This window comes from Pteropus medius, unplaced genomic scaffold (genome assembly GCF_902729225.1).
Source record: "Pteropus medius unplaced genomic scaffold, Ma_sr-lr_union100, whole genome shotgun sequence".
NCBI lineage: Eukaryota > Metazoa > Chordata > Mammalia > Chiroptera > Pteropodidae > Pteropus > Pteropus medius.
Window position 1 is genome coordinate 29,733,290 of NW_024352787.1, and position 13,095 is coordinate 29,746,384.

The 13,095-nt window shown below is 52.4% G+C and overlaps 2 protein-coding genes across 3 annotated transcripts; both read left to right on the top strand.

The window, feature by feature from the left end:
- Positions 1-100: 100 nt before the first annotated feature.
- GPC2 (glypican 2) lies at positions 101-6,609 on the top strand. The gene is made up of 10 exons (XM_039849570.1): positions 101-478; positions 1,156-1,314; positions 1,590-1,912; positions 2,736-2,816; positions 3,576-3,738; positions 3,969-4,099; positions 4,341-4,484; positions 4,591-4,730; positions 4,828-5,003; positions 5,767-6,609. The coding sequence occupies exons 1-10, from the start codon at positions 313-315 to the stop codon at positions 6,015-6,017; spliced, it is 1,734 nt and encodes a 577-aa protein (XP_039705504.1). The 5' UTR covers positions 101-312; the 3' UTR covers positions 6,018-6,609.
- Positions 6,610-6,697: 88 nt separating this feature from the next.
- On the top strand, positions 6,698-12,903 carry GAL3ST4 (galactose-3-O-sulfotransferase 4). 2 transcript variants are annotated; one of them, XM_039849572.1, is made up of 4 exons: positions 6,698-8,367; positions 8,482-8,771; positions 8,942-9,245; positions 11,449-12,903. In XM_039849572.1, exons 2-4 carry the CDS (start codon positions 8,656-8,658, stop codon positions 12,478-12,480), a joined length of 1,452 nt encoding a protein of 483 aa, XP_039705506.1. In that variant the 5' UTR covers positions 6,698-8,367; positions 8,482-8,655; the 3' UTR covers positions 12,481-12,903. The 2 variants fall into 2 exon arrangements, with proteins under 2 accessions (XP_039705506.1, XP_039705505.1); XM_039849571.1 differs by having other exon boundaries at positions 6,698-7,341.
- The last annotated feature ends 192 nt before the right edge of the window (positions 12,904-13,095 follow it).

Genomic DNA, 13,095 nt, shown 5'->3' on the forward strand with positions numbered 1-13,095 from the left:
GAATCCCAAACCCTCTGCGGAGTTTCCCCATTACATTGGCTTAATTTCTCCCTTGATCCCGCCCCTGAGGTCGGCCCCTTACCATCATTGGCAGGGTCCCGTCTTGGGCCCCGCCCCCTGTCTGGCTCCCGCTCCCATTGTCTCGGCAGATGCCGCCTGGTCCAGCTACCGTGCTGGGTGTTCAGTTTTCCGAGGTCGCGCTCTTTCTCTGGCCGGCGGGTCCGTCCTGCATCAGAGAACTGGCTTCCCGAGTTCGGGCGTCTCTTCTTTCCTCCGTAGGACCCACTTTGCTGCCCCAGGGTCGCAGCAGCTATGTCCAGGCTGCGAACTCTTCTGCTTCTGCTGCTGCCTCTGTGTCTCGGTCCTAGTTTTGGACCTGGGAGCGAGGCAAAGGTCACCCGGAGTTGCACTGAGACCCGGCAGATTCTGGGTTCCCGGGGATATAGCTTAAGCCTACTCCCTCCCGCCCCGATCTCAGGTGAGGAGAAAGACGAAGACTAGAGAATCAGGGGAGAGGGAGGGAGGCAGGGGTGGGTCTTTCCCATCTCACAATAACTCTCTTCCCTCATTTAGAGTAACCGTTATAATAATCTTTTCATTCCATAGTAATAACATCTCTCCTCCTCCTGAACTTCCTTACCAGTATCACAATAACTCTCTGGTTCATATAATAGCTCTCTGACTATACCCCCACCCTAGGAATCCCTTTCAAGTAATTAGCATCCACCTCTATTTCTTCATTTACAGCCCAGTTTGTTCCCCTCGCTGTTTCTAAGAGCACTCCTATAATACTTTCGTGCTTACCAAGTAACCCCACCCCTCCAAACCCCATTCTTCCCATAGAAGCTGTCTCATAAGTCCTTAGAGGCCTGGGGTGCATGACGTTGGGGTGGGTTCTCTGAGGACTCTCTGATCACTAATTTGGCCCATCACTATTTTTGATGCCATGGCTAATGGCAGCGGACTTGGGATGGGTGAGGGGACAATAAGGTGGGGATAGCATCAGGTGGGGATGAGGTTGCAGAAAATAGAAAAGAAACCAGACAAGTGAAAGAGAAGGGATGACCACCAGAGACTGGCAGAAGGTAGGAATTTTACATCTCTTGCCACCATTCTTTATCACTTCTCACCATTCCTTGTGTCTCCTCTGTCCAGGTGAGCACCTCCGGATCTGTCCCCAAGAATACACCTGCTGTTCCAGTGAGGTAGAGGAGAGGCTGACCTGGGACACCGAGGCTACCTTCCGAGGCCTGGTGGAGAAGAGTGGCTCCTTCCTGGTTCACACACTGTCTGCCCTGCACAGAAAATTTAATGGTGAGGACTTGGGGTCCCCAAACCTGGCCACATACCTCAGCTGTGCTCATGACCCCAGCAAACGTCCTGTCCTTACTTCCTACTCCATCTCTAAGGCACCCAGCACTGCCCCTCCCACTCTAGGCTCTCTCCAGGGTCTGAGAATTGGCTGTTTCTAACTCACTTGTCTTTTCTCTTCTCTCCCCATCCCCATCTCTTCCTGCATCTGCCCTTTCACTTTTCTATTCTTTTCTGGCTTCACCTCACCTCATACCCCTTTTTTTCATTTGCCACAGGGGCTTTTCTGGAGATGATCTCATCAGCTGAACACTCCCTGGCCTTGCTCTTCCACCGCTCCTATGGACAGCTGTATTCCCAGCACACCCCCTTATTCACTGGCCTGTTCACTCGGCTGCGAGACTACTATGAGAAGTCTGGTGAGGGATTAGATGACGCCTTGGTGGATTTCTGGGCACAGCTCCTGGAGAAAATGTTCCCCCTGCTGCACCCAGAGTACAACTTCTCCCCTGACTACCTGTTCTGTATCACACGCCTTGCCGCCTCTGCTGATGACTCTCTGAAACCTTTCGGGGACTCACCCCACCGTCTCCGCCTGCAGGTGAGGGGTCCCAAGTCCTGAGTTTCAGCTACCTCTGACTTAGTGACCTATGAAGTGTGCACTCAACCTCCAACCCAATGACCCCCACTTCATGCCCCAGTCACCCCTGATATTGTGATCCCCACACCCTGCATGGCAGCTATCTCTGACCTGGTGACCCCTTTTTGAGCCTCAGTCACCCCTGCCTGACCCAATACTTCTTGGTCTCCTTTGATTGAATGTCCCCCCTAGTTTCACACACATCCCTGACCCACTCACCTGCTCTTGGCCTCCAGCCACCTTTCTGCCAGTTCCTCCCTTATCCTAATATCCTGATTTCCTCTGGTTCAACTAAATGTGAATTAGGCACTTAATATTTGAGAACAATTTTCATTTTATAGTATCTTGTTTAATTGTCATTGTAACTCTGTGAGGTAGATGGTAGTAGCCTTGTTTTACAGATGAGAAAACTGAGCCTCCCAGAAGTTAAGGCCTCATCACAAGTAAATGGTAGAGCTGTAACTCATACCTAGGTTTCCTGGCTTCAAGTTCAGGGTTTGTCCTGATGCACAGACCATCTGATTCCAAGCCCTGTAAAACTCAGTCCCTCCAAAACTCAATCTCTCTACCTCTTCCCAAGCCTAGCTCCCCTTGATCCTTCTAGACTAATTCTTTTGAGCCTCTTGGACATACCTCCCTATACCACCTGACACTCCTAACCACCCCAGGGTAACTCTACAACCTAACCCCTACTGCCTGTCTCCTTGGTGTAGTTTGTTGGCCCCAGTCTTGACTGATGCACCACAACCTTGTGGTTTTTCTCACCTTCTTTCCCCTCACCCAGGTAACCCGGGCCATGGTGGCTGCCCTGGCCTTTGTCCAAGGTCTGGAGACTGGAAAAGATGTGGTCAACGAAGTGCTTAAGGTTGGAGGAAGCCTGAGTATGGGCAGGGCTCAGGGAGGGAAAAGGAGAGTAGGAGAGACCCCTTGAGGGAGAGTCAGGTGCCAGCTAGCAGAAGAGATCTGGGGCCTTCCCATATCAGACTCAAGGCAATGGCATCCCAGGGAGAATCAGTAAGGAGGAGAACCAGAGCGAAGTCTCCTTTGTGTCATGATCCATGACTTCCTCCCACCTCTGACCCTTTCCTGTGCCTCTGATGACTCATACCCTGCCAGCCTCTGGGGGTCTGCTCATCTTTGTAGCATCCCAAGATGGGAGTACTGCCCACCCTGGTTTCCTCCAGACCCCTCAGTGGCTCCCCCTTCCCTGCTGCTGAAGGCCAGATTCCTGATCTGGTGTTCAAGGTCCTCTCTCCATTGCCTGTTCTCTTCCCATCTACTTTCCCTTACCTCCTGCATCCTCAGTCTCCTTCCTCAACCATGATGGGCTCATTCTTGTCCTTAAACCTTTTCTCAGATCCCCTTACCCCGCTACCACTGCCTCTTTAGTTTCATCTCTCCTAAGAAGCGGTATCTATAACCTGGCTCCTAGGAACTTCCCTCTGCAGTTTTCTGGGGTCTTATTTGCTGCCACATGGGGTCACCAACCCTAGTCATTCATGTCACCTTTCCATATATGGCCAGGAGGGATGGGATATTTGATTTATCTCTGTGCCTAGCACCAAGCTTGGCTGAGGGCAGCCTCAGTGTTTGTGGATGACACAGCCCAGTTCTCTGCCCCCAGATGCCCATATCCGAAGGCTGCAGGCGGGCTGTGATGCGTCTGACCGGCTGCCCTCTTTGTCAGGGTGTCCCCTCGCTGCCACGCTGCCGGGGCTTCTGCCTCAACGTGGCCTATGGCTGTCTCAGCAGCCAGACACTGGACCCTGACTGGGGGACCTATCTAGGTGAGGACTCAGGAAAGCCTGGGAAGACTGTGTAGGGGTGAGTGGGGAGGGCTGGGAGGGAGTTTTAAGCCATATTGAGGAGGAGCATGGCGGGTAGTCCTTCTCATGTGAGTCTCCCCCATCCAACACCTTGCTGCTCAGGTCAGGATTTGTGGGAACTTCCTAGTTCAGTGAGTACCTCCCTAGCTGTCCCCTCATTTCTCCCTTTGTCTTTCTCCCCCTTCTTCAAGATGGTCTCTTGTTTCTGGCTGAGAAGATTCAGGGCTCCTTTTCCTTTGAGCTGGCAGCCCAGTCCATTGGGGTGAAAATAGCAGAAGGTCTGATGTATCTGCAGGAAAACAGTGTAACGGTGTCCACCCAGGTACTGGGGCCTTGAGGAATGTGGGAGTGTCAGCTTTGGGGGTGAAGGAGACAGTATGGGATGTCAGCTCTAGTACAGGAGAGAGAAGGGTGGAAGTCAGGGCCTGGGGTATAGTGTGGGGTGTCAAGGAGATGCTGTAAGGTATCTGGGGAAACTGGGGTGTCATGGAAGATTGAGGTGTTGGAGCAGGTACACAGTGTGAATTTCACTGCATGGGGGGCACCTCTTTCCTGTGCCACAGGTGTTTCAGGAATGCGGGGGCGCCCCAAAGTCCCATGCCCACTCCCGCAGAGCCCCAGCCCCCGCTGAAGAGGTGGGTCGGCCGTGGACCGCGAGGGCAGAGAAGAAGCCCACGATGGCGGCGGGCAACAGGCTGCCCAAGCTGGTAAGTGGGGGTGAGCAGCAAAGAAACCACCGGCTGCAAGGGTGCAGCGGGCGGGCCCACTGAGTGGGCACTCGCTGCAGCTCTACCCACTCTCTCTGCACGCCAGGTGTGGGAGCTCCGCGAGCATCTGGGCCGGGTACGGGGCTTCTGGGCCGGGCTGCCCCTCACGATGTGCAGGGATCCCACCGTGGCAGCGGAAATCGCGCAGGAGGCAGCACCCTGTTGGACCGGAACCGGGCGGGGCAAGTGAGAGCCAAGCTGGCGGGTGGGCGAGGCTCGAATCTGGGATTGGCACGGGCCCACCAGGCTGGTTGGGAGACTTCGGGAGCTGCTGTACTCGCAGGTACTTGTTGCCCGTGGTCGGGGGCTCCTTGACTGAGCGGCTCGACAACCCAGAGCTGGATGCGGAAGCCTCAAACCCCGATCTCCGGACGCGGATGCAGCGGCTGCGGCTTCGGGCGGCCACGATCAGGATGAGGGCGGCCGCCCTAGGACAAGACCTGGAACTGGAAGACTGGGGTGAGACCTGTGGGGTGCCCCGAGGGCCTAGCTCCAATAGCCACCTGCATTTGCACCCGGGCCCCATCCACTGCCTTCTGAGTCCCTCCCCTCACATCTGTTATCATTCGTCCATTACTCATTCATTTTACAAGCTAGTATTGAGCACTTACCTCGAAGGTAAGGGGTAGAAGACCAATGAGAGAAAAGGTCTCTATCGGTGAGTTCACGGTCCTGTTGGGAAGACTACAAAACATTATTACAGAACTCTGGGCAAAAGGCTATAGGAGTTTGGGGAGGAGGAGCAACCCCAAGGGAAGGTGGGAAGGCGGGGGTCATTGGGCTTGCTCCTCAAGGTAGAGTTTGACAGTGAAGCAAGGCAAGGACATTCAGTTTTTTTCTCTCTCATCATCTCTGTCTCTCTTTACCTCCCCTCCCCGCCTCCTCTTCCCTGTGTGCTGGCTGCTTCTGTGTACCTGTTTCCTATCTTTTCTTGTTTATCCTCTCTTCCCATCTGTCTCTTTCCTGCCTCTGTCTCATTGTTTCTTTTCCTGTCTCTCATCACCTTCCCTTATTCCCATGTCTGCCTGATCTCTGTCTCCTTGCTTTCTTAATACTGTATTTCTCTCTCTTCCCAACCCCCAACTATCTACCTGTGTCCCCTGCCACTCTCTTTCGTACTGTTTTTGAGTTCTCTTCCTTCCTCTTTCTATCTCTCTCCCTCTGTCTCCCACTGCTCCTCTTGCCCATCCCTGTCTGTCTCTGATCCTCTCCCTCTCTGCAGATGAGGGCACCAGTGGCTCTGGACAGGGACAGCACTATGCAGATGACTGGATGGCTGGGACAGCAGCTGTAGCTCCCCCCGCCCGGCTTCCTCGCCCTCCTCGAAGAGATGGTGCTGGGAGCAGAGGAAGAGGTGTCATCATCCGTAACAACCAGGGCGGGAGTAGGACTGGGGGCACGTCTGTTGGTTTTCACCCCCAACCCATCCTCATTCTCTTCCTCTCAGTCCTGGCCCTGCTTGGACCTCGATAACAGGGAAGGGGTGCCCTGGCATCAGAAGGGTTCATGGCTCTTCCCCTCCTCCCCACTCAGCTGGATCTGGGGAGGAGTTGAAGGGGGCTGCCATGAAGGTAGAGAAGGGACTTTTTGGGTAAATGGCTGGGGCCCCAAGTCCAGGAGATTCCTATTGGGAGTGGGTAGGTGTTCACAATATTTATTTTTTCATTTGGTATCTGGGGTGGGGTGGGGTGGGAGCTGTGGGGCTTATTTAGGAAGGAGGTATGGTCTCTCCAACCAAGCCCATAAGTTTGGGGTCAGCCCCATTGAGGAGAAAGGGAGGAGTTTTAGAGTGTTAGTTGGAGGGTGGGATTTGAAGGAGGTTGGAAGTTCGGAGGGGCGGGTTCACCTGGTTTCAAAATGTACAAAGCTGGGTATTGACTGGGTGTGGGGCAGAGGGGACTAGGGTGTATGAATAGGATGTCAGGATCTATGGGCCTGGGTTCTTCTAAGTTTTTTCAGTCAATTTCCTAAACTAAAATATAAAAAGAAAAAAAGACTCATTACCTCTGCCACCCACATCCTTCACAAGCTTTGCATTTTACAAATAAACAACTAATTTATTGGACCCTGAGTGTGACTTTCTATAACTTCAGCATCCCTCCCTGAGCCCTAGCTCCTGGAAGAAGTCCCGTGACAAGTTCATTTTGCCTGCTTCTCACCTCTCTTGAAACCTGTGCCCTGATAACTGAGTCTGAGCAAGTTGTCCACCCTCTAGATCTGAGAACCTACATCCGTAAAATAGGGGAAAAAATGGGGACCAAACAGGAACTGTGTGAGGAAGCACCTTGTACTGGGAAAATTATTTTTGAACACGAGGCACCATTAACATTACCACACCCCTGTCTACTGCCTTCAGGGTGAGAAGCTCCTGTTCTCTCTGCAAGTCAGCCTCTGGCTACCTTGTCACGAGTCCTTGAAAATGTCTGCTTTAGACTCTTGTTTGTTACTTTCTCCTTTCCTTCTTTTTGTCTCCTGAATGAGCCTTTTGTCCTGCAAAAAGAGAAAGACAAAAAAGTAAAATTGATTCCTAAGTGTGAAAGGGTAGAAGCAGAGTCTTCCAAGGGCGGGCTGGGTGCCCTGACAAGGGAAAGTTGCCAGGAGGTTCTGAAACCCAGCAAAGCGATCAAAGCTGCCGGGACTGGCTGGACAAAGGGAGGGAGGAGGGAGGAGCTTGGGCTCTGAGAAAGTTTACGGGGAAAGTTGAGCAGAGCTAGAGGAGCTGGGTGGTGGCTGAGGGGCGGGGAGCGGTGGGAGGAGGGCCAGATCCCAATTTCCCTGCTGCTCTTCAGGTGACTTGGTAAGTGGGCAAGTGACACTGAGGCTGCAGCCAGTGGAGGGACTCTTAGAATTTATGGGAGGAGTCTTGGGTAAGGGGGCATTCATAGACCCTGGAAGGGGGCCAACAAAGGGCTGGTGACTAAGTAGTCACCAAAGTTGGAGGGCGCAGAGGGCTGGAACCTAGGGTAATGGGAGGAGACAGACGGGTGGAAGGAGTAAAAGAAATATGGACACAAGAGTTCTGTGCAGGGCTGAATACTGGGGGCTATGTTGGGGGAAGGCACAGGCGAGTGATGCCAGAGGGGGCGGGTCTCTAGGTAACAAGTATGGGTTCTCTCTGGGGTTACTCCAGGCTCACCCTGGAAAGGGGCTGTCGAGACTTGATGGAAAGGCTGTGGTCTGACTTTGTGGGTTGTAATCTGAAGGGGTGGGTAGGGACTCCCAGCAGATTAGGAAACTGGGGCCTGGGTAGGGATTCCAAACTGTGTGTCTGTCAGAATTTCTCTCTCTCTCTCTTCAGCCCCACCCTCTCATTCTCCTTTGGGTGCACTGATGGGGTTGGAAAGAGAACAGCTGGGGTGTGTGGGGGTATGTCTAGGGAGCTGGGTTTCATAAATAACCCTACGTCTCCCCTAGCCCCTCCCACACTGGGGTCTGCCCCGTGCTGAGAGGAAAAAGAGATGCCTGAATTTAGACCAGATGACTGATTCTTACTCATTACAAAGTCACTCCTGTAATATCACCTCCATGGGTTCATCTGTCTGACTGAAATTCCCTCCTTATGGCTTCCCCTTTCAGCCTCCAAATGGGGCTCTTCATTCCAATCTGTCACAGAGGCTCAGGAGGAAGCCAGGAACCTGGCGATGTCCACCCCACTGTTGTATAAGTGAATTGGTCTGATCTTTCTTGCAGGGTCTCTGCCTTTTTCCTCTTCCCTTCCAAATCCCTGAGGCTCAGAGAGAAACTGTAGATGGAAGCTGGGGGAGCTGGAGGCTGACAGCAGAGGAATAGTTGTGGGGCCACCTGGAAGATCTGGGTATAGCGAGTACGCCCTCTTCACTGCCACTCCCCTTTGTGAATTAGGTCTCAGATGCAGCAGCAGGAGAGAAGTCTCTAACCTCTCCTTAGACTCTTCTTCCTCCCCTCATTTTCCTTCTAGACGCTGACAGAGGTAAAAATCTGCTAACTCAGGGGGCAGACTCAACCAGGGCTGCAAGCAGGCCTGGGGAATGACCCCCCATCTCGAACCTGCACCTTCTGGAGTTGCACAGCTGTCTCAAGCTGTCTCTACCTCTGTGCCTGGCCCTTGCCCTGTCTCCTTTCCCTGTGCCACATGGGCTCTACCAGGACCATGCGCCTCTGGGGGCCTTGGAGCCTGGGGGTGGCTCTGGGAGTCTTCATGACCATTGGATTTGCCCTCCAGCTCTGGGGGGGACCCTTCCAGAAGAGGTGAGTTTCATCTTATCCTAATGCCCAACAGATGCTCCCTACTTGCTCCCACCAGTCCTACCTGGAGCTGTGATTTGTGGGAACTAACTCTACACCCTGTCTTTGCTCCACAAGACATCCATCCACCTGCTGATGGGGGCCAGGACACTTCCCCTCCCATCTCTCCCCAGGCTACCTGGGCTGCAGCTCCGACAGCCATGGGCCCCATCCCCAGGACCAGCTGTTCCGTCCTGCCCTCCCCGGCAGCGGCTGGTGTTCCTGAAGACACATAAATCTGGGAGCAGCTCTGTGCTGAGCCTGCTTCATCGCTACGGGGATCGACATGGGCTGCGCTTCGCCCTCCCTACCCGCTACCAGTTTGGCTACCCAAGGCATTTCCAGGCCTCTTGGGTCAAAGGCTACCACCCTCAGGGGGGAGGCACCCAGCCCCCCTTCCACATCCTCTGTCATCACATGAGGTTCAACCTGAAAGAGGTGAGTGGGTGTAAAGGGGGTGGATGGGACTGGAGAGACATGGGATCAGGCCTGTGGACAAGACCATCGGGGAGGAGGCCGCAGGACTGGGGGCTTCCCAAGTGTCGCTTCACTCAAAAGTTGGGCATGGGGGCCATGAAGGTGAGGTTTCCTATTCTCCTCTCCTTAGCTGTCCTTACCTTAGTAGCTCTGAGAGTCGAAGTCTTGCACTCTCCCATCTGGAATTCACTCATCTCCTTCATTGACCAATATATCCTGCTGGTGTCAGAGCCCTGTCATCTCTGATCCCCCTCCTCCCAAATTCTCCCTTCAGGTGCCCCTGGCTCTTCTTGGCCCCTTCCACTGTCACTAAGACCTCTGCTCAGCCTCTGACCTGTCTTCCTCTCACTCCCCTCACCACATCTTCCAGATTTGGGGGATCAGGGCTGGGCCAAGCCCTAGCCCAGCCCTGACACCCTTGGAGCCTCAGTTCTAAAGGAAGAGATGGGAACATGCACTCACACAGTCATCTGTATACACATAGAAACCTGAGAGCTCTTGGAGGAAGAAAGTCAATGTGCAAATGAAAACATACAGGGATGAGACTAACTTTTATTAAATACTTCTTGAGTGCTGGGTATTAATCTTACCATCACCTCGCCAAGAAGGCATTATAAGTGTCCCCATTATACAGATGAGGAGTTTGAGCCTCAGAGAGGCTAAGTGACTGCTTTTTGTTATCCGATTTGAACTCAGGCCCATCTTCTCCAAAGTCAAAGTGCCTTCCGTGGCATGTGTGTGTGTATGTATGTTTGTATTTGGAACTGTTGGGGAGAATATTCATCAAAAGAGGTAGGGATTCCTGGAGAGGTAGGTTTTAAAGGAAAAGGTGGGCATGTTTTTATAGTAAGGAGCACATCAGGCATTCTTAGAGGGAGCAAGATATCAGCAAAGACATGGTGGTAGTGGTGGTGGTGTGTGTGTGTGTGTAAGGAAGGAGTATGTGTGTAGGAGGTAGAAATTCAGCAGGGGCTGCAAACACACTCTTGTTGAAGCTGGAGCTGGAGAAAGCAGCTAAGGAGCATGAGTGTAATGGGTAGCAAGGGCCCACTGCTGGAAGCGAGGTGATGACAATGATTTTTGAGGCAGGTTTCTCTAGAGGTTAGGGTGATGACCTTCATAGTCACCACCATTCATTGAATACCTATCATGTTCCATTTACTTCTACATGGAGGAATGAAGGCTCTGAGAAGTTCAATAACCTGCTCAAAGTTACATGACTGGTAAATAGCTGACTTGCTATTTTATTCCAGGCCTACCTGATACCACAGACTATTCTCTGCTCTGTTCTCCTCTGCTTTCAAAGGGATACACAGGGCACATGCTCTGCCCTGCAGGCATGCCCATATTAGCAGAGCAGATTGGAGGGCATTGTGTCAGGGAGTCAGGTTCAATGAGAGAATTAACGTTCAGAGGCATAAACTCTTCAGGGAGCCCAGGAGCTGGTTTCTGACATGGATCTGCTTGACTCAGCCTGATTCCTACCTTCCTTCTTGCTAAGATCAAATGTCCCAGGCCTCAGGGAAGCCCCCTACCAAGTGACCCTTGCTCCCGCGTTCTGTCCAGGGATGTCTTTTGCTCTCCAAAACGCTTAGGAAACCCAGAAGTACCCTGTCTTTTGATCATCTCGGGCTTGTCTGCCCACCTGAAACCTATACCTGAGACAGTATTATGGTTGCCCCCTCTCCTCTCTCTTTGCTACCAGTGAACACCCCTGAGGAGGCCTGAGACCAGTTCCTTTCTTGGAGCTATGACCAAGAGTACCAGTGTAGGCATTTAATAGTTTTTTGTTGGAGAAGTGAACACAAAGTTTGATTGCTAGAGGTTTTACTGACCAAGGCAGACAAAAAGGCCCAAAGAAATAAATGTTCTCCAAGAGCTTCCCATGTTCCAGATTTCTTTATATCCTTTATCCCATGAAGCCTCCATAATCAGCTGGGAAGGAAAGTATAAATATCCCCATTTTGCAGGTGAGCAAACTGAGTCTCAGAGATGTTGAATAATTTGCCCAAGATCTGTCAGCTAGTGAAGGAAGCTGGGGGTTCCTGGAAGACCTGTGAGGAGGAAGTCTGAAGAGGCTGGGTGATCTGTGAGCATTGTGCTTGCACTCTGTTTCTTCCTGGTACAGTTCTTTCTCCCTATGTCTGTTTTCTCTCTTCTGCAGGTACTTCGGGTTATGCCTTCTGACAGCTTTTTCTTTTCCATTGTCCGAGATCCAGCAGCTGTGGCCCACTCTGCCTTCTCCTACTATAAATCCACCTCATCGGCCTTCCGCAAGGCACCTTCCTTGGCTGCTTTCCTGGACAGTCCTCGAGCCTATTACCGGCCTGGAGCCCGTGGGGACCACTACGCACGCAACTTGCTATGGTTTGACTTTGGCCTCCCTTTCCCCCCAGAGATGAGGACCAAGAGAGGAAATCTTCATCCCCCCAGAGACTCCAACCCCCCACAGCTGCATGTCCTGCCTTTCGGTGCTGATCCTCGAGCCTACACCCTGGATCCCAATGCTCTCTTCCATCCTGCTCCTATTGCTGCTAATGGTCCCAGCCAGACATCCAGCTCTGCCACTTTAGGTTTGGGGTCTTCATCCTTCATCCAGTGGAGTCTGGCTTGGCTGGATTCTGTCTTTGACCTGGTCTTGGTGGCTGAATACTTTGATGAGTCATTGGTTCTGCTGGCAGATGCCCTGTGCTGGGGTCTAGATGATGTGGTAGGATTCATGCACAATGCTCAGGCTGGAAGTGAGCAGGGCAGAAGTACTGTCAGCAATGGTGGACTGACCACTGAGGACAGGCCGCTGACTGCACGGGCCCGAGCCTGGAACAACCTGGACTGGGCTCTTTATGTTCACTTCAACCACAGTCTGTGGGCACGAATAAAGCAATACGGCCAGAGCCGGCTGGAGAGTGCAGTGGTGGAGCTCCGAGCTCGCCGAGAGGCCCTGGCTAAACATTGCCTGGTTGGAGGTGAGGCTTTAGACCCCAAAAACATCACTGACCGACGGTTCCGCCCTTTCCAGTTTGGGTCAGGTAAGATTTTGGGCTATGTTCTTCGGAGTGGACTGAGCCTCCAAGACCAGGAGGAGTGCGAGCGCCTGGCCACCCCTGAGCTACAGTACAAAGACAAGCTAGATGTCAAGCAGTTCCCCCCAACAGTCTCTCTGCCCCTCAAGACTTCAAGGCTACTCTCTCCCTAGGAATTAGACCACTAAATCTTAGGTTGAAGAGCAGCTAATCTACAAGGACGCATGTGATAACTGTGTGGCAGCCAGATGACATTTTCCCTTCCCTCAGAAACCATATCTACTCCCTAGAGGACAAATGGAACTTTGCACAGATGTGAGCCCAAAGTCCTCCAGCCTGTGCCAAGGAATCCAGTCGTTCAGTTCCTAACAGGATCCCCAGCCCCATTTTGCCCCTTCCCCTTTCCAGCCCCCTAGCAGGCCCCTGTAGCACTCTCAAGAGGCTCCCTGGAGGAGTAAACCATGGTGTAAGCCAGAGAAAATTTGGGAAAAGGTAGATTAGAAAAATGTGTTCATTTTTCTATGAAATATTTGTTACTGAACTATGCTCATTTCATCATGAAATGTTTGTTCAATGAATAAATAATCTGAAACTGGGACTTGCTTTATGTAGGGAGGAAAGGGATGGCGCATCTTCCTGGGAGGAGTGGGGTTGTAAGGAATTCTAATATTTATTCTCTAAGAAGTGTTTCTGTAGTCCCTCCTAAATCCTTCTTGCTGCACCCTAACACGAACCGGACCCCGCCCCTCTCCTCCAGGGTCCGTCACCCACAAATTCCGGGGCCTCAG